The sequence below is a fragment of the Schistocerca piceifrons genome, chromosome 7, assembly GCF_021461385.2.
Source record: "Schistocerca piceifrons isolate TAMUIC-IGC-003096 chromosome 7, iqSchPice1.1, whole genome shotgun sequence".
NCBI classification, from domain to species: Eukaryota; Metazoa; Arthropoda; class Insecta; order Orthoptera; family Acrididae; genus Schistocerca; species Schistocerca piceifrons.
The window spans coordinates 416,788,775-416,816,255 of record NC_060144.1 but is presented as its reverse complement, the minus strand read 5'-3'; the positions used below and the strand labels follow the sequence as shown (position 1 = coordinate 416,816,255).

General features: G+C 39.7%; 1 protein-coding gene across 1 annotated transcript in view; it reads left to right on the top strand.

Annotated features, from left to right (window-relative positions):
• The window catches only part of LOC124805079 (3'-5' RNA helicase YTHDC2-like), a 306,102-nt gene that overhangs the window by 203,433 nt on the left and 75,188 nt on the right, over positions 1 to 27,481 (top strand). Inside the window, exons 19-20 of the mRNA XM_047265510.1 lie at positions 4,694 to 4,944; positions 18,764 to 18,978. Coding sequence (XP_047121466.1) covers positions 4,694 to 4,944; positions 18,764 to 18,978 — 466 coding nt within the window. The remainder of the gene's footprint in view (positions 1 to 4,693; positions 4,945 to 18,763; positions 18,979 to 27,481) is intronic.

Here is a 27,481-nt window from a genome sequence, read left to right as displayed (position 1 = left end):
AAAACAGACTAATGTAAAGCATCATTTCCTTTTGCCGATTGTATGCAGATCCTTCTATGCTGGTTGCTTGTCAGCAGTTATATTTGCATAGGCTTATTTCAAGATTCCCTTGTCTCTTCATTACTGCAATCCAACTAGAAAAATTATGGGTACTATTACTTATAATGAAAATAAATTATGACAGTTTAAATTCATGGACATCAGACCAATTAAGTTACAACTTACATTTTCAGTAATTAAAGCTGAAAATAAAATAATATTGGCTGTTTGCCTTTTCCTGTTGAATCTGAAATTTTGAAACTTTTATTGCCACACATTGTGCAATAAACAAACATAACCCAAATGTTAATTTGATTATAAATCAAATATATTAAAATCTTTAAACAATCTTTTCTAGTGATTGGCTGCATTCCGTTTCAGTTGCATCTGTATACCTTATCACAGTACTACCTTATTTATCAGAATGATTCAAGAACCAAGGGTTGCTGTAATATACACGTTGTTGTGGTCTTCAGTCCTGAGACTGGTTTGATGCAGGTCTCCATGCTACTCTATCCCGTGCAAGCTACTTCATCTCCAAGTATTACTGCAACCTACATCCCTCTGAATCTGCTTAGTGTATTCAGTTCTTGGTCTCCCTCTACAATTTTTACCTTCCATGCTTCTCTCCAGTACTAAATTGGTGATCCCTTGATGCCTCAGAATGTGTCCTACCAACCGCACCCTTCTTTTAGTCAGGTTGTGCCACAAATTCCTCTTCTCCCCAATTCTGTTCACCACCTCTTCATCAGTTATGTGATCTACCCGTCTAATCTTCAGCATTCTTCTGTAGCACCACAGTTCGAAAGCTTCTATTTTCTTCTTGTCTAAACTATTTATTGTCCATGTTTTGCTTCCATACATGGCCACACTCCATACAAATACTTTCAGAAAAGGCTTCCTGACACTTAAATGTATACTTGATGTTAACAAATTTCTCTTTGTCAGAAACACTTTCCTTGCCAGAGCCAGTCTACATTTTATATTCTCTGTACTTCGACCATCATTAATTATTTTGCTCCCCAGATAGCAAAACTTGTCTACAACCTTAAGTGTCCCATTTCCTAATCTAATTCCCTTAGCATCACCTGATTTACTATGACTACATTCCATTATCCTCATTTTGCTTTTATTGATGTTCATTTTATATCCCCCTTTCAAGACATTGTCTATTCTGTTTAACTGCTCTTCCAGGTCTTTTGCTGTCTCTGACAGAATTAGAGTGTCTTCTGCGCAGTTTTTATTTCTTCTCAATGGATTTTAATTCCTACTCCAAAATTTTCTTTTGTTTCCTTCACTGCTTGCTCAACACACAGATTGAATAACATTGGGAATAGGCTACAACCCTGCTTCACTCCGTTTTAAATCACTTCTTTCCTTTCGTGCCCCGCGTCTTGTATAACTGCCATCTGGTTTCTGTACAAATTGTAAATAGCCTTTCACACCCAGTATTTTACCCCTGCCACCTTCAGAATTTGAAAGAGAATGTTCCAGTCAGCAGGGTCAAAAGCTTTTTCTAAGTCTACAAATGCTAGAGACATAGGTTTGCCTTTCCTTAATCTATATTCTAAGATAAGTCGTAGGGTGAGTGTTGCCTCGTGTGTTCCAACATTTCTACAGAATCCAAACTGATCTTCCCCAAGGTCGGCTTCTACCAGTTTTTCCACTTGTCTGTAAAGAATTCATGTTAGTGTTTTGCAGCCATGTCTTAAACTGATAGTTGGTACTTTTGACACCTGTCGACGCCTGCTTTCTTTGGGATTGGGATTCTTCTTGAACTCTGAGGGTATTTCACCCGTCTCATACATCTTGTTCACCAGATGATAGAGTTTTGTCGTGGCTGGCTCTCGCAAGGCTTTGAGTAGTTCTAATGGAGTGTTGTCTACTCCCAGGACCTTTTTTGGACTTAGGTCTTTCAGTGCTCTGTCACATTCTTTGTACAGTATCATTTCTCCCATTTCATCTTCATCTACATCCTCTTCCATTTCCATAATATTGTCCGCAAATACATCGCCCTTGTATAGACCCGCTATATACTCTTTCCACTTTTCTGTTTTCCCTTCTTTGCTTAGGACTGGTTTTCCGTATGCGATCTTGATATTCATACGGGTGGTTCTCTTTTCTTCAAAGGTTTTTTTTCTCCCTGTAAATAGTATCTATCTCACCCCCTAGTGATATATGCCTCTACATGCTTACATTTGTCCTCTAGCTTCCCTTGCTCAGCCATTTTGCTTTTCCTGTCGATCTTAACTTTTGAGACGTTTGTATTCCTTTTCGCCTGTGTCATTTACTGCATTTTTATATTTTCTCTTTTCAGCAGTTAAATTCAATATCTCTTCTGTTACCCATTGATCCTCTGCTGCCTTCACTATTTCATCCCTCAGAGCTACCCATTCTTCTTCTACTGTATTTCTTTCTCCCATTCCTGTCAATTGTTCCCTTATGCTCTCCCTGAAACTCTGTACAATCTCTGGTTTAGTCAATTTATCCAGGTCCCATCTCCTTAAATTCTCACCTTTTTGCAGTTTCTTCAGTTTTAATCTACAGTTCATAACCAATAGATTGTGGTCAGAGTCCACATCTGCCCCTGGAAATGTCTTACAATTTAAAACCTGGTTCCTAAATCTCTGTCTGACCAATTATATAATCTGCCTGATACCTTCTAGTATCTCCAGGATTCTTCCATGTATACAACCTTCTTTCATGATTCTTACACCAATATAATATACATAACATGCATTAATCCTTCAATAGACAGTACGGTAAATAGCATATACTACATGGTGGTTAAAAATTTAATGAGGTATCTAGGAAGTGCTATACATTCCACAAACATATTCATATCAAGAATTTCCTGGAATTTGTTAATAGTATAACAGATATTTAATTTCTTTGATGCAACCAACCTTTACCTAACTACTGGACTCACAGAAATCATTAAATGAAACAACAAGTTTACTGTTACCAGTCACCATTTTTGTATGCTGGGAATGGTTTTGCAATTTCCTTTTCAATGATTTCGTTAATTTTGTGGCAGGCTGATATTCTGTCAGTTTGCTTCTTAAAGGCGATGGTCGAGATCTGTGTGACACAAGTGATGAGCTTCTCTTGGTTCTTTTGGTCCAGCGGAGCTTGAACATTGTGTTTTAAGCCTTTGCAGAGTAGTGCCTCTTCTTCTGCAGTGAATATTATGTTCGTGTTGTTGAGGAAAGGTGTGTAGAATGTGTGCTTCTTGTGGCTGTTTTGGTTCGGTTTGGGAGGTAGTTGTTGCTTTATAAGATTGGCCAGTTTTTTCTTCTGTGTAGCTTTAGTTTTCTGTACGATGAACTCGGTGTACTCTTTGACTTTTTTGGTTATGGAATCATATTCTAATCTATGAAGCAACTTTCCCAACTGTAATTCTGCATTATAAAGCTGTGTATTAAACTTTTGTTTTTTAATATAAAGTTCTTTCAGTTCATTTTTCACCCAGAGTTTTCGTGCGATCTCCAGTGTTTTCTTCGCAGTTGTTGTGTTTGTTTTGATGTCAATCTTGACATAATTTGGGATGACGTTATTCTTGAGACAATTCCTATTGAAGTGTATGTGTTGTGTCATCATTGCGACCTTTTCTGCACTGTTCTTGTACTCGAAAATAGCCTTGATTGCCTGACTGGGCAGATTAACTTTAAATGCGAACATTTTTAGATTAGTCTTTACCATGACTGTTACTGACATTAAATGAAACAACAAGTTTACTGTTACCAGTCACCGTTTAACGGTGACATTTTTACATTTTTTTACATTTTTAGGTTAGGCTTTACCGTGACTGTTACTGACATTAAATGAAACAACAAGTTTACTGTTACCAGTCACCGTTAATGTCAGTAACAGTCACTGTAAAGCCTAACCTAAAAATGTTCGCATTTAAAGTTAGTCTGCCCAGTCAGGCAATCAAGGCTATTTTCGAGTACAAGAACAGTGCAGAAAAAGGTCACAATGATGACACAACACATACACTTCAATAGGAATTGTCTCAAGAATAACGTCATCCCAAATTATGTCAAGATTGACATCAAAACAAACACAACAACTGCGAAGAAAACACTGGTGATCGTACGAAAACTCTGGGTGAAAAATGAACTGAAAGAACTTTATATTAAAAAACAAAAGTTCAATACACAGCTTTATAATGCAGAATTACAGTTGGGAAAGTTGCTTCATAGATTAGAATATGATTCCATAACCAAAAGAGTCAAAGATTACACCGATTTCATCGTACAGAAAACGAAAGCTACACAGAAGAAAAAACTGGCCAATCTTATAAAACGGTGACTGGTAACAGTAAACTTGTTGTTTCATTTAATGTCAGTAACAGTCACGGTAAAGCCTAACCTAAAAATGTTTGCATTTAAAGTCACAGAAATCATTTGACAAAATATACTGAAGTAATTGTTAATAGAGGAGGGAGAGTTACCCATCTAACAAAATCACTCAGCTTACTTTTATTATATAGTTATTTTTATTTTCATTTTTTGAGTTGGGCATAGGATGTGGATTATCTGGAATCCTAGAAGACATATTTATAAACAATACCTTAAAAATTTTGTACTTCATTATGATCAGTATTATTATTTCTGCTCTCAAGTACTTATGTTTTGAACCCATTTTGCAGGAAGGAGTTCTGTGTGATGTTTCATCCATCATCAGTGTTACGTGAATGTCCGAAGAGCCCAAGAACATCTGTAGCAGCTTCACATACAGCAACAGTGGAGGCACTTCCATCAGATTGGCTTTTGTATGAAGAAATAAGTCGTACAGGCAGATACTGTCATGTTCGCTGTTGCACACTTGTGACACCTGTAACTGTTGTATTGTTTGCTGGACCTGCTCGTATGCCACTAGATGCCATATCTGAAGTTGAAGGTAAGTGTCATGAGATTAGGCAGGTATTGCAGTCAAGTAAGCTCTGATGCTTATATTTTGCTTCACAGATATTTTGTACCTGATCACCAAATTAAGTAGCATCAGCATTATTAACTGTGTAATTCCATTCACATGGATAATCTGAGAAGCAATGGAAATAAGACTGGACATGTTGAAAAGAAAGTGATGTAAAAGGGGTGGGCAAACATATGGAAAAACAATGAGAACTGAATCTTAACAGAAATGCAGATGATAGCCAAATCTGTGTGTTGCACTTTTGACCACTGCATCCATGTAGTATCCTCATTATGTTACAATTGTCATTCATGGTCAGAAAAATGTTGTGCTTGTATGGTGGCTGCTTCTGTAAGCAAGGTAGTTGAAGTGTTTGATGTTTCAAGAGGCACTATATCAAAGGTTTATACTTTATACAGGGAAAACAGAAAAACATCTACTAAGTCACAATGTGGATGGAAGTGTGTGTTGACTGATTATGACAGTCGGTCATTCTACAGGATTGTGACAAAAAATAAGAGGATGACAGCTGCAAAAGTTACTGCAGAATAGTGTGTCACACTCACAAACTGTGCCATCACCAAAACAAGTGACCTCCAAAACAGAGGATCGTGGGACAAGCTGGAATTCCAAAACAACTGTCATCACTAAGACGACATGAAAGGAGCTCCATAAATAGGGAATGAAGTGACCTCCAAAACAGAGGATCGTGGGACAAGCTGGAATTCCAAAACAACTGTCATCACTAAGACAACATGAAAGGAGCTCCATAAATAGGGAATTGCAAGACAAGCTGAAAGTGTGTGTTGACTGATTATGACAGTCGGTCATTCTACAGGATTGTGACAAAAAATAAGAGGATGACAGCTGCAAAAGTCACTGCAGAATAGTGTGTCACGCTCACAAACTGTGCCATCACCAAAACAACATGAAGTGACCTCCAAAACAGAGGATCGTGGGACAAGCTGGAATTCCAAAACAACTGTCATCACTAAGACGACATGAAAGGAGCTCCATAAATAGGGAATTGCAAGACAAGCTGGAATTCCAAAACCACACATTAGTGATGTGAATGCCCACAATGGGAAAACATGGTACTGAAGTCATAAAACCTGGGCTGGGGAGTGATGGAAGGATTTCATTTGGTCGTACGAGACTTGTTTACAGTCCAAGAATGAGACATGGTGGATGTTTGATCATGATTAGGGCAGTCATATTGTGGTATTCCATGGGCCCTGTGGTTGGTATCTAATCCTGGTGTATTATTTAAATTTAGAGAGTCATAAAATAGCTTCAAAAATCTTTAACATATCACAACACAACTTTATACTTTAACTCTAAAACTATAAATAACCACTTTAATTAATAATATTCACCTGTAGCAATCATATAATTCTGCAAGGTCACATTACTGCCAAGAATTATATGACCATATTGGCTGATTACTGGTCAAGTCCATTCCATGGTACAGTGTTCGTTCCATCAATTGTGAAACTGTGTTCCAAAACAATGGGGCCTCTGTACACACAGCTCACATTGTGCAGGGCTGGTTTTGTGGGCACAATGATGATTTGTCACATCTCTCTGACCACCATAGTCACCAGATCTCATTGTAACTGAGCTTGTGGTCTACTTGGGAAAGAAAAGTTTTTGATTGCTATTCGTTCCCATCATCGTTACCTGAACTTGCCCCCATTTTGCAAGAGGAATGGTATAAGATTCCTTTGAAAGCCATACTGTAGTTATCCATTCTGAGGTGACTGGAAGCTTTGTTGAATACCAACAGTTATGTGTGTGGTGTTTCCATATTTTTGTCCAGCCCCTGTGTTTATTGCAGTAAATAAGAAACTAAAATCCACTGAAGCAGAAGTTGAACCTCCTCGTGAAACTGTTGGGAAAAGGTTAACATTCAAGGATAGTCTTGATAGTGTTCTTGTATCCATTTATCACAACTCATCTATAGAAGTAACTGAAAACTTTGGAGAAGATCTTTGTTTCAGCATTGTATTCTCTAGTCAGTTCACAACAGGTGGATGTAAATTCTTAATATACCAAAATAGATTGGAAGTATTACAATTTTGCCAGTAGGATATGAACCTGTGCAACTGTACCAGTTGCTTTCTTTTTTATACTGTCCAAAACATATCATTTGGACTGATCTTTTCAGGATATTCATCGATTAGTGATTGACATACAGATATAACAGTGATCACTGACTTAGCAATGGTTACAAAAACATGTTGAAAATTCTATATGTTCATTAAAACCAACATTCAGGTAGACGTGTCATATCTAAAAAAGAAATTAAAAATGAATCTTTCATTCTACCCTGGAGAGTTCACTATTTTGTAACTTCGTGGCAGATTGAAATTGTGTGATACACCCAGACTTAAACCAGAACATTGCCTGTGACTAGCGGTGCTTTTACTGCTTGAGCTAGTCAGATACAACTCATGACCTGACTTCACTTCATTTATGCCAGTACCTCTCCAATTTTCCAAACTACACAGAAACCTAAAGTGTCCAGATGTTTCTCTGTGATATCCTTTCTACAAGGAATGATAGTCCAGTAAGATATGCAAGATAGCTTCTGTAAAGTAGGAAAGAATTATTGTCAGCATTGAAGCTGTGAAGGTGCGTTGTGAACTGTGCTTGGATTACTTTTGTGTTAAGAGCTTTGTATGAAAAAGGCAAGGTTCAAGTCCTAGTCCAGCACACAATTTTAATGTGCCAGCAAGTTTCAGAAACTAGAAACATTAAATTCCTACAATGAACATATACTGAATTTACAGTTCTATTCGGACAAATTACTGATCGACTGGTTAACTTAATTTGCTGTCATTGGGAAGTATTCAGTAATGTATCCTGCTGCTTTATTCTCTTCCTAGGACATTCGTGGACAAAAATAAGGAAGGGAAAGGGTGATCCCACCTCTCTTTCTCTGTTGGCATCAGTTTTGAAAAGCAGAGTTGCTGGCCTCTCCTCCAGATTTTATGTAGACGCTTAGTGTATCACATTCCTGTTCTTCCACCAAGGAAAATTTTTTATTAGTAAACAAAACTTTCTCAAAAACAGATGTGCTGCAGAATAGGGACAAGACAGACTGTAACATCATGCATATGGTAATTGAAATTAATTGACTCCCTGAAAGGCAATACATACTATTTTCAATAATTATTGTAGCAACATACTATTTTCAGAAATTATCAGAAAATTCTTATAAATTTTGGTTGTATGTGGAAGGCAGTCTTCCAACAAACTATGAACCTTGCTGCAATGGGGGGGGGGGGGGGGGGGGGTTGCACGCCTCAACTGTAACTGTGCTGCTATGACTGTAACTACATCAGTGGCGTATCTGAAGGGTGAGGGGGGCAGAAGCCTTTTCTGTATTTACAAGGGCAACAGTTCAAATGATTCACTGATCTGCCCTTGACTATGGTATGTTGTTTCTCTTAATTGTGTAAGCTGATAGGTTGAAATAAGGTACAGTGGGCTATAAGTGACTTTTGGTGGTAGAAGAATAGTGTTTGTGATCGATTGAATACAAGGTTATCAGCACAAAATCAAACACAGATAATAGAGAAGTAGGCCTATGATGAATGTGAAAATAAAAATAAGGATGAACTGTTATGAACAGCGTAATGAACGAATCTTAACAGCCAAGACAGTCACAAAGCCAATACCCACCAAAGCAATACAGATTTATATGTCTTCTGACTCCACATATGATGAAGAGATTGGAGAAAAAGATTGATACATATTGTATGACAAAGGCAAAATACACTAGAGATACAGGTGAAGAAAAACATCGATACGTATTGTATGACAAAGGCGAAATACACTAGAGATACCGGAGAAATTTGTGTACGGGTTTGTGTGAAATATGTTTAATACATGTGACGTGTATGCGGGCAAAGCTGTGAGCAAGAAGTTCCTTTTAAACCCGTGAGTCAGTTTCAGCCAACTTTGGTACCTGGATAGAAATACTGTGGGTGCAAGAACCAGCAACCTACTGGGGGGAGGGGTTAATGTGGAGAGAGAATGTAGGGAGGAAGAAATCGGCAGACAGAGAGCGAGAAGTAGGATATGGAGTGGAGGTGATGGACAAGGAAGGGCAAGGGGGGAATTGACAGAGAAAGGGAAGAGTTGGGGATGGATTTGGGGGGGGGGGGGGTCAGGAGGACATGAACTGGGAGGGAAGGAGCAGATGGACAGAGAGAGGGGTGGGAGCACTTATTCAGAGATAGGGACAGGAGGAGATTGACAGAAGTGGGGAGTGGAGGAGGTGGACAGAGAGAGAGAGGGGGGGGGGGGGGGACACCTCCATTCCTCATTTGCTAATGACATGGTAAATCTATCAGTGTTAGCAAAGGACTTTGAAGATTAGTTGAACGGAAATGATGGTTTCTGGAAAAGAGGTTATAAGATAAACATCAACAACACTAAAGAAAGTGCAGTGGAGTGTATTAAAATTAAGTCAGATGATGCTAGGAGAATTAGATTAGGAAATGACACTCTAAAAGCAATAGTGAGTTTTGCTCTTTGAGCAGCAGAATAACTGCTAATAGCTTTAGTAAAGAGGATAAAAAAGGCAGACTGGAAGTTGCGAGAAAAGCATTTCTGAAAAAAGATTTGTTAGCATTTAAATCTTATAAAGTCCTTTCTGAAAGTATGTGTGTGGAGTGTAGCCTTAACAGATAAAAGCTGTCATCAAGCAGGTCAATTTGAACACCACAGTTCTGTAATAGGCATGGACCATTGGTGATGATATGTCCTTGCCTTCCTCTACCCTTACTCTGACTTAACTATCCAGTTATAGAGGGACAGTATTGCAGCTGGATAGTTTTCACGTTAACAGAAATTGCTACAGGTAAAAGAAGTGATAAGTGACAGATAAAAGTTCTAGGATTGGTCGCGACAAACATGTCACACTTTCTCCAAAGTATGTACAACTTTTATATTGTAACTTCTTTAGGCAGGTTCTGTTAATATTTCAAATTTATGTTAAATATTCTACAGGTGTTAATTTTACTTAATACTTCCACTTCTTCATAATGACTGTATTCTATAGAAATACAACTTAGCATTCCTGTTCGCAACAGTTCAGGGAACATTATGACCACCGACTTCTTATCGATATAAACCCGTTCAGATGATAGCAGCGTCACCTGGTGAGGAATCACTGCTTGTCAGTCGCATGCACGGTGCATGTAGTATCTGCGATCGTGCTGTCCTTGTGTAGAATCAGGAAGGTGCATTATCTTTCTGAGTTTGACTGAGGGCAGCTTGTGATGGCCCAGAGGCTAGGCATGAGCATTTTGGAAACTGCACGATTTGTCGGGAGTTCGAGGAGTGCTGTGCTGAGTGTGTCCAACACATGGTGAAACCACATCCAGATGTTGTGGAGTTGGGGACCATCCCTCATTACAGATGTCAGACGTTGTAGGCTGGGCAGACTGGTAAAATAGGATAGGCGGCAAACTGTGGCGAAACTAACATTGGACTTAAATGCTGTACAGAGAAGAACTGTCTCTGAACACACAGTGTACCAAACACTCCTGATGATTGGCCTCCGCATCCAACAAGCCATGTCCCAAAGCTAACCATGACATTGGCAGTTGTGGCTGAAATGGATACATGACCATTGGAATTGGATGTTGGTGGTCTGATGAATCCTTATTCCTTCTTTGTTATGCCGATGGGAGGGCAAAAATCTGTCATCTTTAAGGGGAACAGCACCTTGATACCTTACTGCTGGACGGAGAGAAGCTAGGAGTGGCTCCATTATGCTCTGGGGAAGATTCACATGGGCACCCATGGGTCCAGTGGAGCTCCTGCCATGCACTGTAACGGCCAAGAAGTATCGTACACTTGTTGCAGATGACATTCACCCCTTTGTGACAATCATGTTTCCCGAAGACAATAGCGTTTTTCGGCAAGATAATGTGACTTGTTACAAAGCCAGAAGTGTGATGGAGTGGTTTAAGGAACACAGTGACGAGTTCCAGTTGAAGTGCTGGTCCCCTGGCTTGCCAGATGTGAAAACAATCGAACACATCTGAGATGTCATTGAACACAGTGTCAGACTCATTGCCCCTCTCACTTGAATTTATGGGAATTAGGGGACTCGTGTGTGCGGATGTGGTCCCAACACCCTCTGACAACCTATCAAGGCCTCATTGCTTCCATGCCATGATGCTTCACTGCTGTTATCCACGCCCAAGTGGACATACCGTCTGTTTGGTAGGTGGTCATATTGTCTGGTTGATCGGTGTATAGTAGTATAGTAGAGATGTTGAATCACAGAGAGGCTCAACAAAAAGACTACTAAAGACATATGCTTTCGGCGAGAAGGCTTTCTGCTGAAATAGATGAAAAAACACACATGTTCACGCAAATGCAATTCATGTACACATGACCTCTGCCTCTGGCTGGACTCGGATATCCATTCTGGATTTTCCATTGTTTAAATTACATTTTATGATTGATTTTTCTCTGAAAAGGACCTTCCTGGTTTTATATGTTGTGTTAATGTTACAGAAATCCAAATAGGATGTTAGTGACAGTTATGTGAGAATTAAGTGTGTTTTAGAATTTCAGTTTGAGACACAATTTACTTTTTCAATACTCGGATTTTATCCCAGCTCTACAGCTTTGACATGTTTTGAAATACATTGTGTTTCTTTAGGCTTTTCAATGAGCTATAAATTATTGAAAGGTAATGACTTTTTACAAATATTTAATGTTGTAAGGTAAATGTTTTGTCATACTATATATCAGTTTGTATTCTTTAATAGTTTGGATTGCTTTTCAAGACCGATGCCCTTTGTAGTCTGGTCCCTTCAATCCTACAAACCATTGATTTTCGATGTCTTACATGAAATGTGGTTGTTGTCGACATAAATCAAGTAACAGCCATAGTTAAATTGCTTCTCTGTATATTATGTTTAGAAATACAGATGTCGCAAACATGGTTGTAATTACTGTGCACCAGAATTTTTAACTAATCTGTGAAAATTTATACATTGAATACTCTAAAATTATATTAGTATAAGTGTTTAAGGTAGTATTATTATTGTATTCCTCCATTTATGGCTATTATTTGCTGACAGTGCAGCATACAAACTTCTGTTGGAGTACCCGATACATGGCAAACAGTATTGTAGTGTCCAATATAAGGCATAATTCAATATTGTAGTATCCGATACACTGTCTAAGATATTACAACACCCAAAATAATGTCTTTTGAAAATGATCCAAATGCTAGGAAGCAATTTGAGTCCTAACATAGTGTAATGTAAAGGCACGTCACATAGACCAAATGTTAAAATTGGAGCTGACTGCCTCCAGGGTTAAATATAAGACCTAGAGTAAAGCACAACTAGTTAATACTGAAAACCTAGTACTCAGATTTTGTTTTCAAATTGTTAGTTTATAGCATTTTACACTAGCCAAGCAGTTGTATGCCAGTCTATACTGATTAAGGACAGTAACACTTTTGATTCTTCTGTTATTGCTCCTCTAGTTCTACTTGCAGCATAAATTGACTGGTTGGCGCACAGAGGTACATCCAAACTCGATAGCTCAGGAGCAGGTAGGTTGTATTCAGGCTGAGAATTTCCTTCACTAACTCCATCTCTCTAGTTCACATCAACCCATACAGTGCATGTTCCGAATTGAGAAACCAATCCATTCCACTCAATAATTTTTTCCTACAGAGACAGAGAAAAGTGGTGTTACTGTACTGTATACCGGTGTATATGGAAATTAAGGCAAATGAAATGGGAGCACATCACCCAAGGAGGTCTATCCAATATTTACTTGAAGTGTAACGCAGCATTCCCACATTGGTAGGATGATTTGCTGGAAATGAGAGTACCAAGCTGCTGTCATGAAACATACTGACTGGCAATTATAATGCAACTCCTTTGAGCCTGAGTCGTAACATGAAATGCTGTTAACTTGCCTTTAGATAAGCAAATCTCCATGTCCCATAGATTTCTTCTATGACAAGAGGGCCTACCACTGTGATACACTTATGGTGTATGACTATTTTTCATGGCATGTGGTAAGAGTACACTAGTTTCCAGTAAGAGCATAGTACATAATTTATATTCACCCTCCAGTTTTTATGCAGAGTTTTTAGAAAGAAATCCATACTTGATCATAAACTTGGTTTAACCAGTTCTTTCCATTATGAACATCTGTATACTATTTTAAATCTGTTTACTCTCTTTTCTGTTACTTTCATTAATTTATTATTTTTTGCCTATTTTAATTAAAACTGAGTATCATATGCTGTTGGACTTGGACACTGTAATCATGTTGCTGTTATGTGCCTTTAACCCAGATCTGGGGGTCAGGTGAATACAGGGTTATAAATACAAAATCAAATAGGGGTAATGCAGGAGTAGGTTTAAAAATGAATAAAAAAATAGGAATGCGGGTAAGCTACTGCAAACAGCGTAGTGAACACATTATTGTGGCCAAGATAGATACGAAGCCCACGCCTACCACAGTAGTACAAGTTTATATGCCAACTAGCTCTGCAGATGACGAAGAGATTGGTGAAATGTATGATGAGATAAAAGAAATTATTCAGATAGTGAAGGGAGACGAAAATTTAATAGTCATGGGTGACTGGAATTCGATAGAAGGAAAAGGAAGAGAAGGAAATGTAGTATGTGAATGGGGGTAAGGAATGAAAGAGGAAGCCGCCCAGTAGAATTTTGCATAGAGCGTAACTTAATCATAGCTAACACTTGGTTCAAGAATCATGAAAGAAGGTTGTATACATGGAAGAAGCCTGAAGATACTGGAAGGTTTCAGATAGTTTATATAATGGTAAGACAGAGATTTAGGAACCAGGTTTTAAATTGTAAGACATTTCCATGGGTAGATGTGGACTCTGAGCAGAGTCTGTTGTTTATGAACTGTAGATTAAAACTGAAGAAACTGCAAAAAGGTGGGAATTTAAGGAGATGGGACCTGGATAAACTGACAGAACCAGAGGTTGTAGACAGTTTCAGGGATAGCATTAGGGAACAATTGTCAAGAATGGGGGAAAGAAATACAGTAGAAGAAGAATGGTTTGCTTTGAGGGATGAAATGGTGAAGGCAGCAGAGGCTCAAGTAGGTAAAAAGACGAGGGCTAATAGAAATCCTTGGGTAACAGAAGAGATATTGTATTTAATTTATGAAAAGAGAAAATATAAAAATGCATTAAGTGAAGCAGGCAAAAAGGCATACAAACGTCTCAAAAATGAGATTGACAGGAAGTGCAAAATAGCTAAGCAGGGATGGCTAGAGGACAGATGTAAGGTTGTAGAGGCGTATATCACTAGGGGTAAAATAGATACTGCCTACAGGAAAATTAAAGAGACCTCTGGAGAAAAGAGAACCACTTGTATGAATATCAAGAGCTCAGATGGAAACCCAGTTCTAAGCAAAGAAGGAAAAGCAGAAAGGTGGAAGGAGTATATAGAGGGTCTATACAAGGGCGATCTTCTTGAGGACAAAATGGAAGGGGATGTAGATGAAGGTGAAATGGGAGATATGATACTGTGTGAAGAGTTTGACAGAGCACTGAAAGACCTAAGTCAAAACAAAGCCCCCGGGAGTAGACAACATTCCATTAGAACTACTGATAGCCTTGAGAGAGTCAGCCCTGATAAAACTGTACCATCTGGTGAGAATGATGTATGAGACAGGCAAAATACCCTCAGACTGCAAGAAGAATATAATAATTCCAGTCCCAAAGAAAGCATGTGTTGACAGATTTGAAAATTATCGAACTATCAGTTTAATAAGCCACGGCTGCAAAACACTAACACGAATTATTTACAAATGAGTGGAAAAACTGGTGACACGTGGAGACTTACCATAGAAAATAGATTAAGGAAAGGCAAACGTATATTTCTATCATTTGTAGACTTAAAGCTTTTGACAATGTTGACTGGAATACTCTCTTTCAAATTCTGAAGGTAGCAGGGGTAAAATACAGGGAGCGAAAGGCTATTTGTACAGGAACCGGATGGCAGTTACAAGAGTCAGAGGGGCATCAAAGGGACGTAGTGGTTGGGAAGTGAATGAGACAGGGTTGTAGCCTATCCCCGATGTTATTCAGTCTGTATATTGAGCAAGCAGTAAAGGAAACAAAAGGAAAATACAGAGTAGGAATTAAAATCCATGGAGAAGAAATAAAAACTTTAAGGTACGTCAATGACATTGTAATTCTGTCAGAGACAGCAAAGGACCTGGAAGAGCAGCTGAATGGAATGGACAGTGTCTTGAAAGGAGGATATAAGATGAACATCAACAAAAGCAAAACGAGGATAATGGAATGTAGTCAAATTAAATCAGGTGATGCTGAGGGAATTAGATTAGGGAATGAAACGCTTAAAGTAGTAAATGAGTTTTGCTATTTGAGGAGCAAAATAACTGATGATGGTCGAAGTAGAGAGGATATAAAATGTAGACTGGCAATGGCAAGGAAAGCGTTTCTTACGAAGAGAAATTTGTTAACATTGCGTATAGATTTAAGCATCAGAAAGTTGTTTCTGAAAGTATTTGTATGGATTGTAGCCATGTATGGAAGTGAAACGTGGACGCTAAATAGTTGAGGCAAAAAGAGAATAGAAGCTTTCGAAATGTGGTGCTACAGAAGAATGCTGAAGTTTAGCTGGGTAGATCACATAACTGACGAGGAGGTAGTGAACAGAATTGGGGAGAAGAGGAATTTGTGTCACAACCTGACTAAAAGAAGGGTGCGGTTGGTAGGACACATTCTGAGGCATCAAGGTGTGGGGCGGCGGATAGAATTTTTATCAATTTTATGTTGTTTATATAAAAGTTAGGTTTGTAGAATGTTAAACTAGTTCCTATTATTTAGAATGTTATTTATGCTGTCTTTCGCCGTTCTCAACACTGGCTCTCTAACTACAATATTGGCAACCAGAAAGTGATTAGCAAAACATGAAGCCTGTAATTAGAATTCCTAGTGCCCACTTCATCTGAGAATACACTTATAGTTACAGCTTATAGCTCTGAGGAATTAGGAGATTGTCTGGGATTTCTAATTAAAAACGGTCGTGAAAAAAAAAAGTTCTGTATTCTGAAAGTCACAGATGAAAACAAAAGAATCCACACAATCTAACTAACAGAGCAGTTCAGAGTCTAATGCGCTGATGCCACTATAATTGTCCGAATTAACTGTTTAAATGAATGCTCACCATAATTTGATGATAATGTTCATCAAACGCCACGCTAAATAATGGTAGAATGTTTGTCCCGCAGCGGCACGTGAAAATACGACAATACACAAACTGAAGATTGATAATTAAAGTCAACCCAGAATTAACACTTCACTCGCAAATGATTTCATGGTTACGCGTATCTCGAGTAACTTAATACGGCATCCGAGTCTGTTTGTAGCAATGATACCGACGCGACGCGACTCCCGACACAGATGACGTGCTATTCAGCGTCTGGAGAGAACTGGGGCCTTGCTTCCTCGCGCAGCGTTCTTATATATAAAGCCGCGGTGCGGACGGCTGAGGGAACGCCTGATCAAATCGGCTCTCCCGACTAGCCGCTGGGCTGGTAATGCACCACTTTAAGTTACCTAATAAATCCTAGCTTCTCTTGCTGATGGCCGATGAAGCTCTTAATTTAAATGTGCATTCAGCACGCAGGTAAGTATTGATAATAAAATTTTTACGTTGCTAAGTTAAATATTTTGGGCGAGAGAATTAATTTAATTACACTGCACGCAGTAGACGAGCTCTGAACTGGCCCTTTGGAGATACGCTATCGCTATAGTTTTATAGGTATTCGAATGAAACTTCTCACATCCTTATGGTGCTAGCGTTTTTTTTTTTTTTTCCTTTATTGTAATTTTAAGCACCTCATACAAGGTGGGCTGGCAGCAGCATAATACGCTGCTCTTCAGCCTTAAGGGGTACAATAATACGATATATAGGTGACACAGACAATACAATAAAAATGGCGGGCAAAAAATGTAGATACAAAAACAATAAACATGAAGCCGTTCACGCTGGATGAAAAAAAAAAAAAAAAAAAAAAAAAAAAAAAAAAAAAAACACTAACACTTGTTGACACGGCGCACAGAAGACGGACGACAGCGACGGCAGACGTGAACAGTGGAGGCGTGACGACGAAAGAACACTAAACTCAGACGAAGGCACACACACGAGACACTGATGGCGATGATCTCCGGCGCGCGAATGTTCACTGAGCGTGTGCGAGTCCGGGCACCTGCCAAGAGAGAAGGAGGAGGAAGGGGAGTGGGAGAGGGATAGGGGAGAGCAGAGATGCCAGGGGCATGGGAGATAGGGGGAGGGGAAGCCCGGGGTGATAACGGATCTCCAGTCTACTTAAATATATACATCCTAGCCTTATTTATTAGCCTACTTAATCTATCTTGCTTCCTTAAGTTTTAAGACGAAGACCAGAAAATCATGAATTTCCACTAAAATCTTAATTTGTGAGATCCAGAGTACTGTTTTTATTAAATAATTATGAAAAATGAATCTAATAATAAATTTTGAAGTCTCTAGCTCTTTTCTGTTGCGCCAATGATTTTTACAGAAAAACGTCCAAATTTCGAAAATGGTTAAAGTTATCAAACTGATATTCAACACATATTAATTTAATATTACTCCTGACATGCTAGAAATGTTTTAGGTTATTTGCTTGATTTTTAAAGTATTGCGCAACATTTATGACGTCAGAGCTAGTTACATCGGACGGGCTGGCACACAATGGAAAGACTGCTGTGAATTTACTACGGCGTGAGTAGGCTGCTTCCCTACAAAGGGATCAGCAGTTTGGTATTGGAGGGCAGCGTGGAGGGTAAAAATTGTAGAGGGAGACCAAGAGATGAATACACTAAGCAGATTCAGAAGGATGTAGGTTGCAGTAGGTACTGGAAGATGAAGAAGATTGCACAGGTTAGAGTAGCATGGAGAGCTGCATCCAAGCAGTCTCTGGACTGAAGCCCACAACAACAACAACAACCCAGATAATGACAGAATATGGAAGTTGTACCCTTATCCCTAATTAAGTCTCAAATCCTCTGAACAGAGATACTTTTCTGTGGTACAAAGACCACAGACTCATGTAAACATTGGGCAGCAGAAATAGTTCACATAAATATTACTATACTTAACCATGGACCATGGTATGTAGCAGCTGCTGGCTGGCATTCTTTAAGTTCGATGGGTTATTTCTCATTTACGCTCCTCATGTGCAATGAAATCCATGGGGGATCACAGTGCATTTTTAATACTTGTTTTTGTTTGCCCATTCTGAACAGATGTGGCTCAAACATCAATGAAGATTAAGAGTGACAATTTGTAACCATCGGGTAGTTGAAGATTTCTGAAAGTAGCCATTGATAAGTTGATTTAAGTCATCTAATTTGATATTTTTGATGAAGCCTAAATTTTTTTGCAAAAGTGTGCCCTTAATGTGATCAATCTGAAACTAACAGGTTTTTAAAATTCTAATTATTTTAAAGAAAAACCATACTAGGCTGCATTTGCCATAAATTGAAGTGTCAGGATAAATAAAAGACAATAATTTTGCTGCTGTAAAGCACTTAATACATTGTCGAAACTATTCCTCTAGTAAGTTTCCTGCAGCATTACTTGTGAGGCAGACCAATCATTATGTTGAGTGTTAAAAGCTACATCTGTGTTTGCAAGTATTTTGACTGACATTAATCAGCGGCATGAGGTATCCAAATTATGCTTTTTGTTATTGAGAAATTACTTGCTTGTAGGAGCAGTGAGGGGAGATGCAGTATTGGGAGGTGCAGCTGATAGTGACAGTGAAGCAGAAGACAGGCCAGAAGGCCAGAATACAACTTTGAAATTAGATGACTGGGTAGTATTTCGTATTGATGCAGAAACTGCTCATCTTGCTCTTCAACTCAGACAGAAATGGCATTCTCTTTTCTTGCGTCGAATGCGAGCACCAGCCAAGCCATGGTCACAGGTATGTGATTAAACCTAATTAACTTGTTTTTTCCCATTGTAATAAATTTTTGTTCATTTTTTTCTTGTGCTATAATCAATTTTAGTTTATGAATATATGCTTTAATACTTAATATGTACAGTTACCATCACTGTCATTTGGAAATCTACTTGCTGATCAGGCTTCTGATTGGTTTTATTTTTAATATAGTATTTCACATGAAACATGTCTTAACTGTATTTATTATGTTCACAGAAAAATTATATGTTAATTTTGATACTGACTGTATGACATAATTGCTGGTCATTACCTTCTGGGAAAATGCCAATATTGTTGATAAACATGTATAAAAGTATGTGCACCAATCCTACCTTTTGGAACTAGTAGTTTCTTCCTTAGGGAAGAGAAAATGATACATTAAGGAAAGTTGAAAAGGAAGGGCAAGTAACTCAAGACACAAGGATGATAGGATCCACATATTGGGAAGACAAAAGATCTTTGTCTCGCATTGGCTGACAGTGAAGTTTTCTGCACTTGAAATATAAAACATTTTATGTCAAATCTTTAATTCGGGGTCAGGTAGTGCATCTAGCTCCCGGTCAGGAAGTTTGAACTAGTACTCTTAGGAAATCTGATCCTAGTTTAAGTGAGTATCTTCTCATAGCTTAGTCATTTGAAATTGCATGAGCAGCACAATGTGTGTTTAACAATGATGCTGAAAGTGAATTCTTGAGAAACATCATTCTCTAAACGACTTCATCTGCAGATTCCACTGTACAGTCACACAAAGGTGTAACCTGTCTGACAAGGAATGCAGTTTGAAATTCCTCCTTCATCAGCTGAGGCAGAATTGTGACACCACGTGAACAGAAATTGTGTCAGTAGTTGGGGTATTTATCATAGTGATAATTCACAAATTGGAGCAAAAACATGGGACTCCCACTCACGAATGTTTCTGCAATCACAGCAAGTGTAACTGCCCACAACAAAAGCTACATATTTTGTATCCAACAAAAGTGTGCATGTGGCCATCATCTTTCAGAACCACCCACAGACTATGCTACAATTTAGTGCCCAGCTGCATATCATCACACTGTGACTGAAGATAATAGACTGTGGAGAGCTTCCAATTGTGGAAGTTCCAGATGTCCCTGCCGTGCTACCAATTCTAACTGAGCCGATGGCAGTGATGTCTGCCTCCATTGCTCCCCATAAGGGCACTGGTCATGGTTCCACCCCAGGCATTACCATTCTTGTGGGTTAGTTGAAATGGGGAGGAATCTAATTTTCCATCTCTCCAGTGATATGGAGATTGAATCAAAGAGTGGGGCTGATGTTATTTGTATGGCACATAATTCCATTTTTGACAGTCTTGTCTCCAGAGGACATGGCAAACAGGTCACTTTGGGGTGACCATTAGCCCTCTACAGCTGTAAATGCCTATCTTGGTAAGCGAAGCAGCATTTTATATGTCATTCTTGAAGTCTTTGTTATGCTAATGCTTGAATACAATAGTTATCTTGCTTTTCTGGGTCTAAACTTTAATGTGGAACTTTTTTTGATGTGCTTTGTTGTGCAAGACCATTTAGTGATTTGGCAGTACATGACATTCAGTCTCTATGACATTTTTGGTTTCCACACACTACTAGTTTCATGGCAGTGACATTCCTCCTTAGTTTCAGCTTTGGACACTAAACTAAGAGTCGTCTCACATAGATCTGGCATATTGTCATCTGATTTCTTACTGAGCTCTTGGAGATGGGGAAACATGTTAAAGTTCACAAGTGTGTCAGTGTCATTAACTTAACATTGAGTGATGTACCAGACAAATTACTAGATGTTTCAAATGTTGGATTTACACTAGCCAAAATGTTTGCTGAGAATGACCTTCACATACTTAAAAAGTAGATTCATTGGGCCTTAAGATGTTGTTGATGATGGAGAAAACATAGTAGGTGGTGCAAGGAACAGCCTGGTTAAAGACAGAAATTACAGGATTAGAGGTGATGTGAATGCAATAGGAGTAACAATTATAAACAAAAGTGTGAGTTTTGTGCAGGCCCTGCAGTGCCATGACCAGCTCTGGGTCAATAATGCTTTGAGCCATGTGAACACAGCATTGAATAGGCTGCTACTAGCAGAAATGAAGCCACACATCAGTGCAGTGCCTGTTGCTACAATTGGGAGATTAGAATATACTAAACATGACCTACACCCAAATAAGGGAGGGAAAGATAGGTTGACTGAGCTGCTTACAGAAAATATACAGGGGGCCACCATCACACAGTGCAAAATCCCAGTCGTTATTGGTGTCAGAAAGGTATGTTTTTTTAGCATAGAACCAATATTCATGCATCCTGTTGTGAAAGAAGTTAAAATAACAAAAGAGTCACACAAAATACTCAAGAACGCACAGAGAAGTACGATTAGCTTATTTCCTCAGACTATTAGAGAACTGAAACAATATTGTGAAAAGGAAAGTTGCTACTCACCATATAGCGTAGATGCTGAGTCTCAGACAGGCACAACAAAAAGACTGTCACAAATATAGCTTTCGGCCAGTAAGGCCTTCGTCACAATTAGACAACAAACACACACACCACACACATGCAAACACAATTCACACACACATGACTGTAGTCTCAGGCAACTGAGGCCACACTGCAAGCAGCAGCACCAGTGCGTGATGGGAGTGGTGACTCAGTGGGGGTAAGGAGGAGGTTGGGGCGGTGAGTGGGAGTGATAGTAGGGTAGTTGTGGCAGACAGTGATGAGCTGTTGGGGAGTGTGGAGGGACAATGTGGAAAGAGGGTAGGGCGGGTATGTGCAGTCGGGAGGCTGGATGGAGGGAGTGGAGGGGGAGCAGGGGATAGCAGAAAAGGATATAAGTAAAAAGACTTGGTGTGACGGAAGAATGAGGGCTTTGTATTGCTGGAATGGGAACAGAAAAGGGGTAGGATGGGAGAGGACAATGACTAACGAAGGTTGAGGCCAGGAGCATTACGGGAATGTATGATACATTGCAGGGGAAGTTCCCACCTGCGCAATTCAGAAGAGGTGGCATTGGTGGGAAGGATCCATATGACACAGGCTGCGAAGCAGCCTTTGAAATGAAGGATGTCATCTTTGGCAGTGCGCTCAGCAGCAGGGTAATCCACTTGTTTCTTGGCCACAGTTTGTCGGTGGCCATTCATGTGGACAGACAGCACTTTGGTTGTCATGCCCACATAGAAGCCAGCACAGTGGTTGCAGCTTAGCTTGTACCGTATTTACTCGAATCTAAGCCGCACTCGAATCTAAGCCGCACCTGAAAAATGAGACTCGAAATCAAGGAAAAAAATTTTCCCGATTCTAAGCCGCACCTGAAATTTGAGACTCGAAATTCAAGGGGAGATAAAAGTTTTAGGCCGCACCTCCAAATCGAAACTAAGTTGGTCCATTATGATACGAGACACAATTGAGGTCGAATGAATGACGATACAGCTACAGTAGTTTGGTTCGAGTCGTAAGCTTAGCAGTTAAGCTTTACCAGGTAGCCATTGCTATGCGTCAGGCGCTCCGTGCGTATTTATACGGGTACCCTTCCTTTTTCACGTGCTTCGTCTGGTTTGAATTGATTGCTTATTTTTCTTTGATCTGATAAGTGCCGTAATGTGTTTACGTCACTCTAAGCTGAAAATGCATTACTGTACTGTGTCATGCATTGTTTGTCGCATTCTGATAATGAGTGTTTACGGCCTGTAGCCGCTCGCGGCTTGGCTTGCTCTTGTGCGTGGTTACTTACACTGCTGCTTTCTTTGATAATGATCACCAAGAACCAAATAATAGACTGCATATGTTGGAAGATGTTCTGAACGAGAGTTTAGCGAACATTTTTCTCCGTTTGAAAATGTTTGCAGACGCCTCTTTAGTACATTATATTCTGCACAGAAATTAGTCATCTTAGATTTAAAAATCTAGTCAATTGCCGTGCTTCATTTCTGACTGTATCACTATTAGGCATAAGAATAATACGAATATAAACATGACATGATTTGTGTATTCTTCCGTGTTTGCTGTGCTCTCGCTCTAGTTTCGTAGTTTATTAGGCAGACAGGATTTAAATGAGACAGCAGCAAACACGAAAGAATACATGGCAAAATGTTTATATTCGTATTATTCCTATGGTGAAGAGAATACTGCATGTGATTCACAATTCAAAAAAGTTCCTAGTAGCAACCATCTCTTCTCACAGGTAGGAAAAAATTCAGGACGTAAAGTTTCCCATATTCACAAACATCCCAAACAGTCTTGCCAGTCGGATTTTCGTAGTACATTGAAATGCTGCTAGAAGATGAACAATACGAAATTTCTATTTACTTCGTTGGATAATGTATGAAAGTGCAGTGGTCAAAACTCGGGGCGGAGAAAAAAACTCGTTTTCCACCTTTTTTTTTTTTAAATTTATTTACTGACGAAGAGGTTTTGGCGCCAGTATTTATCTTTGTGCCTGCAAAACATGTCTGTTGTAGCGCTACATATATTCGATGGCAGAAGTTAGTTGTGGCGGCACCTACCAACATTTTTCAGAACTTCCGCTTACTTTGCACTCGATTCTAGGCCGCAGGCGGTTTTTTGGATTACAAAAACCAGAAAAAAAGTGCGGCTTAGATTCGAGTAAATACGGTAAATCACTTGACTGGATTCATAGGTAACCCTGTCTTTGACGGGATAGGTGAGGTTTGTGACCGTACTGGAGTAGGTGGTGGTGGTGGGAGGATGTGTAGGACAGATCTTGCATCTAGGTCTATTACAGGGGTATGACCAATGAGGTGTAAGGGCTTGGGAGCAGGGGTTGTGTAGGGATGGACGAATATATTCTGTAGGTTTGGTGGACAGCAGAATATCACTGTGGGAGAGGTGGGAAGGATATTGGGCAGGACATTTATCATTTCAGGGCATGGTGAGAGTTAGTCAGAAGCCTGGCGGAAAATGTAATTCATTCACTCCAGTTCTGCGTGGCTGGAAGGATAATTATCCTCCCAACCTTGTACAAAAACAAATCTCCCGTGCCTATCGAGCATTCCCCTCGTAACTCAGTACCACCCCGGACTGGAGCAAATGAATTACATTCTCTGCAAGGCTTTCGACTGTCTCTTGCCATGCCCTGAAGTGATAAATGTGCTGCCCAATATCCTTCCCATCCCTCCCACAGTGGTAGTCTGCTGTCCACCGAACCTACACAGTATACTCATCCATCCCTACCAACACCTGCTCCCAACCCCTTACCTCATGGCTCATACCCCTGTAATAGACCTAGATGCAAGAGATGTCCTATACATCCTACCACCACCACCTGCTCCTGTTCATTTACAAGCTTAGCTGCAACCACTGTGCTGCATTCTATGTGGGCATGACAACCAACAAGCTGTCTGTCCACATGAATGGCCACCGACAAACTGTGGCCAAGAAACAAGTGGATCACCCTGTTGCTGAGCGCACTACCAAAGATGACATCCTTCATTTCCTGTGCCATATGAATCCATTCCACCAAAACCTGCTTTGGTGGGAGTTTTCCCTGCAATATATCCTACGTTCTGTAACCCTCCTGGTTTCAACCTTCGTTAGTCATTGTCCTCTCCCATCCCACCCCTATTCTGTTCCCATTCTAGAACTACACAACCCCCATTCCTCCATCGCACCCAGTCTTTTTACTTCTCCCTTTTTCTGCTTTCTCTCCCCCCCTCACCACCTCTCCGCTCCCTCCGCCCAACCTCCTGACTGCAAATAGCTGCTCTACCCTCTTTCCGCCTTGTCCCTCCACACTCCCCAACAGTAATTCACTGTCCACCATACTATTCCTCCCGCTTCCCGCCCCAACTTTCTCCTTACCCTCACCGAGTTGCCACTCCCATCACTGCTGCTCACAGTGTGACCTCAATTGCCTGAGACTGCAGCCGTGTGTGTTTAGTTGCATTTTCGTGAGTGTGTATGTGTGTGTTTGTTGTCTAATTCTGACGAAGGTCCTACTGGCCGAAAGCTATATTTGTGACAGTCTTTTTGTTGTGCCCATCTGCGACTCAGCGTCTCCACTACATGGTGAGTAGCAACTTCCCTTTTCACAATATTGTTACATTCCACCCTGGATTTTCCATTGTTTGACTATTAGAGGGCTGAGTAACTGAGAACCGCTGTTGCCACTCTCAAACCCAGAGAAAGGAGGAGGGTTGGCACCTAAAGAAGGCATAAAAGAGAAGCCAGGTCATATCTCAAGGTACTTCTGGGATTGACTACCACAGTGCTACCCCTGTTAACACCTATGCATTGACCTCCAACGTAGATAATTTGCTTCAGCCTGATGGCAAGTTCACTCATAGAGAGCTCTACCATAGGTGATAAAAACCCAAAATTATCAAAGAGCTCAGTGAGCGAACAGATTATGTGGAGCCCATACCAACAAGCAAGAGCATGAAAAACAAGAAAGTGTTATATGAGGGTGGTTTGAAAAGTTCTCACAATCACCACGAGATGTCAGCACTAGCACAATGAGTTGTTCATGTGATATTCATTGGACTGTTGTCTGTAAACATGTGCCATGTCAGTGCTCTTGGAGGAGAGCTGCGGCAGTGATGTGGCTCTGTTGTTGTTCTCGCATAGTGATTTGCGAAGATGGAAAAAATCGAGATTCGTGCAGTGAGTAAGTACTTTGTAAAGAAAGGTATGAAAGCAAAGGACATTCATGCTGATTTCCAGAATACACTGGGGGACTCTGCTCCTTCATATTCAACTGTTGCCAAGTGGACAAATGAATTTAAATTTGGTTGGGAGAGCTTAGATGATGATCCACACAGTGGTTGGCCAAGATGTGTCACTACTCCAGAAATGATAGCAAAAGTGCACAGAATGATCATGGAGGATCACCAACTGAAAGTGCGTGACATTGCTTACACTTGCCAGATGTCTTCTGAAAGGGTATATCACATTTTAACTGAAGAATTGCAAATGAAAAAAAATTATCTGCAAGATGGGTGCCACGATTCTTGAAACTGGATCAAAAACACCGCCTTGGCAAAATTACACGAACTAAGGTATGAATTGTTGCCACACCTGCCCTATTCACCTGATATGGCTCCGTGAGACTTCCCTCTCTTCCCAAAACTGAAAATTTTTCTTCATAGACAAAGATTCACTTCAAATGAAGAATTGAAAGCTGGAGTTGACAACTATTTTGGAGGCCTGGAGGAAACTTATTTTCGAGGAGGGTTCAAGGCACTGGAACATCGTTGGACCAAGTGCATTAATCTACAAGGAGACTACATTGAAAAATAATAAATGTTATAGTGATGTAAGTCCTTTTCTACTATTCTGTTCCAAGAACTTTTCAAACCACCCTCGTACATTGATACCTTCAACATTAATTCTCACCTCAAAACTGGAAAATTGAAACACATTACGGCTACTGTGGCCAAACAGAAAATCTGTATAACAGTGATAAAGAGACTAGATACATAGATGAGGTAGTGTTCAAATCAGAAGAATTTTTGAGTCAGAAGGAAACGCCTGGCAAGAGAGTAATGAAGAATGCATGTCAACTCAGCACTGGTTTTATAATCAATAGACAAATCCTGATACCCATCACTGTCTTGAGCTCCAAAACCATTAGACTCCTCACTTAACTTTTTGGGAGTAAATAAGATATATGCTATGGTCAATATATGTCCTCCCACGAATGAGACTAACAGATCAGATCCAGGGAAAATAGAAGAATCTTAGAACACCATACAAGATTCCTATCAAGAATGTTATCCTACATCTGGGACACTTTAGAGCACAACTCACGAAAGAAAGAAAATTCAGGAACATTATTGGGAACTATCTAGACCACAACAGAACTAATCGAAATTGGCGAATGACTAGTGGAAATTTGTAAGAGTTTTAATCTGATAAAGAAATCTGCATTGGCCGAACACTTTTCAGGAAAACAGAAAATTTGGGTGTTTCCCAACTCTACTAGAAGAGTTCCAGATCAATCATGTAGTAATATCAAGATGTGGAGAGAAGCAAATGCAACATGTCAATGTCCTCAGGGGTGCAAACTTGGATTCAGACCACTTTATTTCCAAAATTAAAGTTAAAATTCTATCAAGATGCCATCAAACTAAAATATGACGCATATCTTGAAGTTTGATACAGAAAAAGTTAGAATTGAGAAAGATTTTAAGATGAACTGGAATCAGAAAGATTATTAAAGCTGGGAACAGTTAAAACATGCACCGATTGACAGTACAAAGAGAATAGTTCACCTGAAGAATAGGAGAGACAGATGGTGGTCAGGAGAAGGGAACTGAGGCTATCGAAGAGCTTTGGAAAGCATGGGTTGCTTGGTATTCTCAGTAGACACCAGAAATTCTATATCCGCAAGCAGCTGGATATCAGTGCTTGCATCAGAATCTAGGAAGAGAACATCTGAAGCCACAAAGTTTAAGGACCGTCTGTTGAAGAGAATGTGACATCAAGCAATAGCAAGCTAAACTCGACTGATTGAT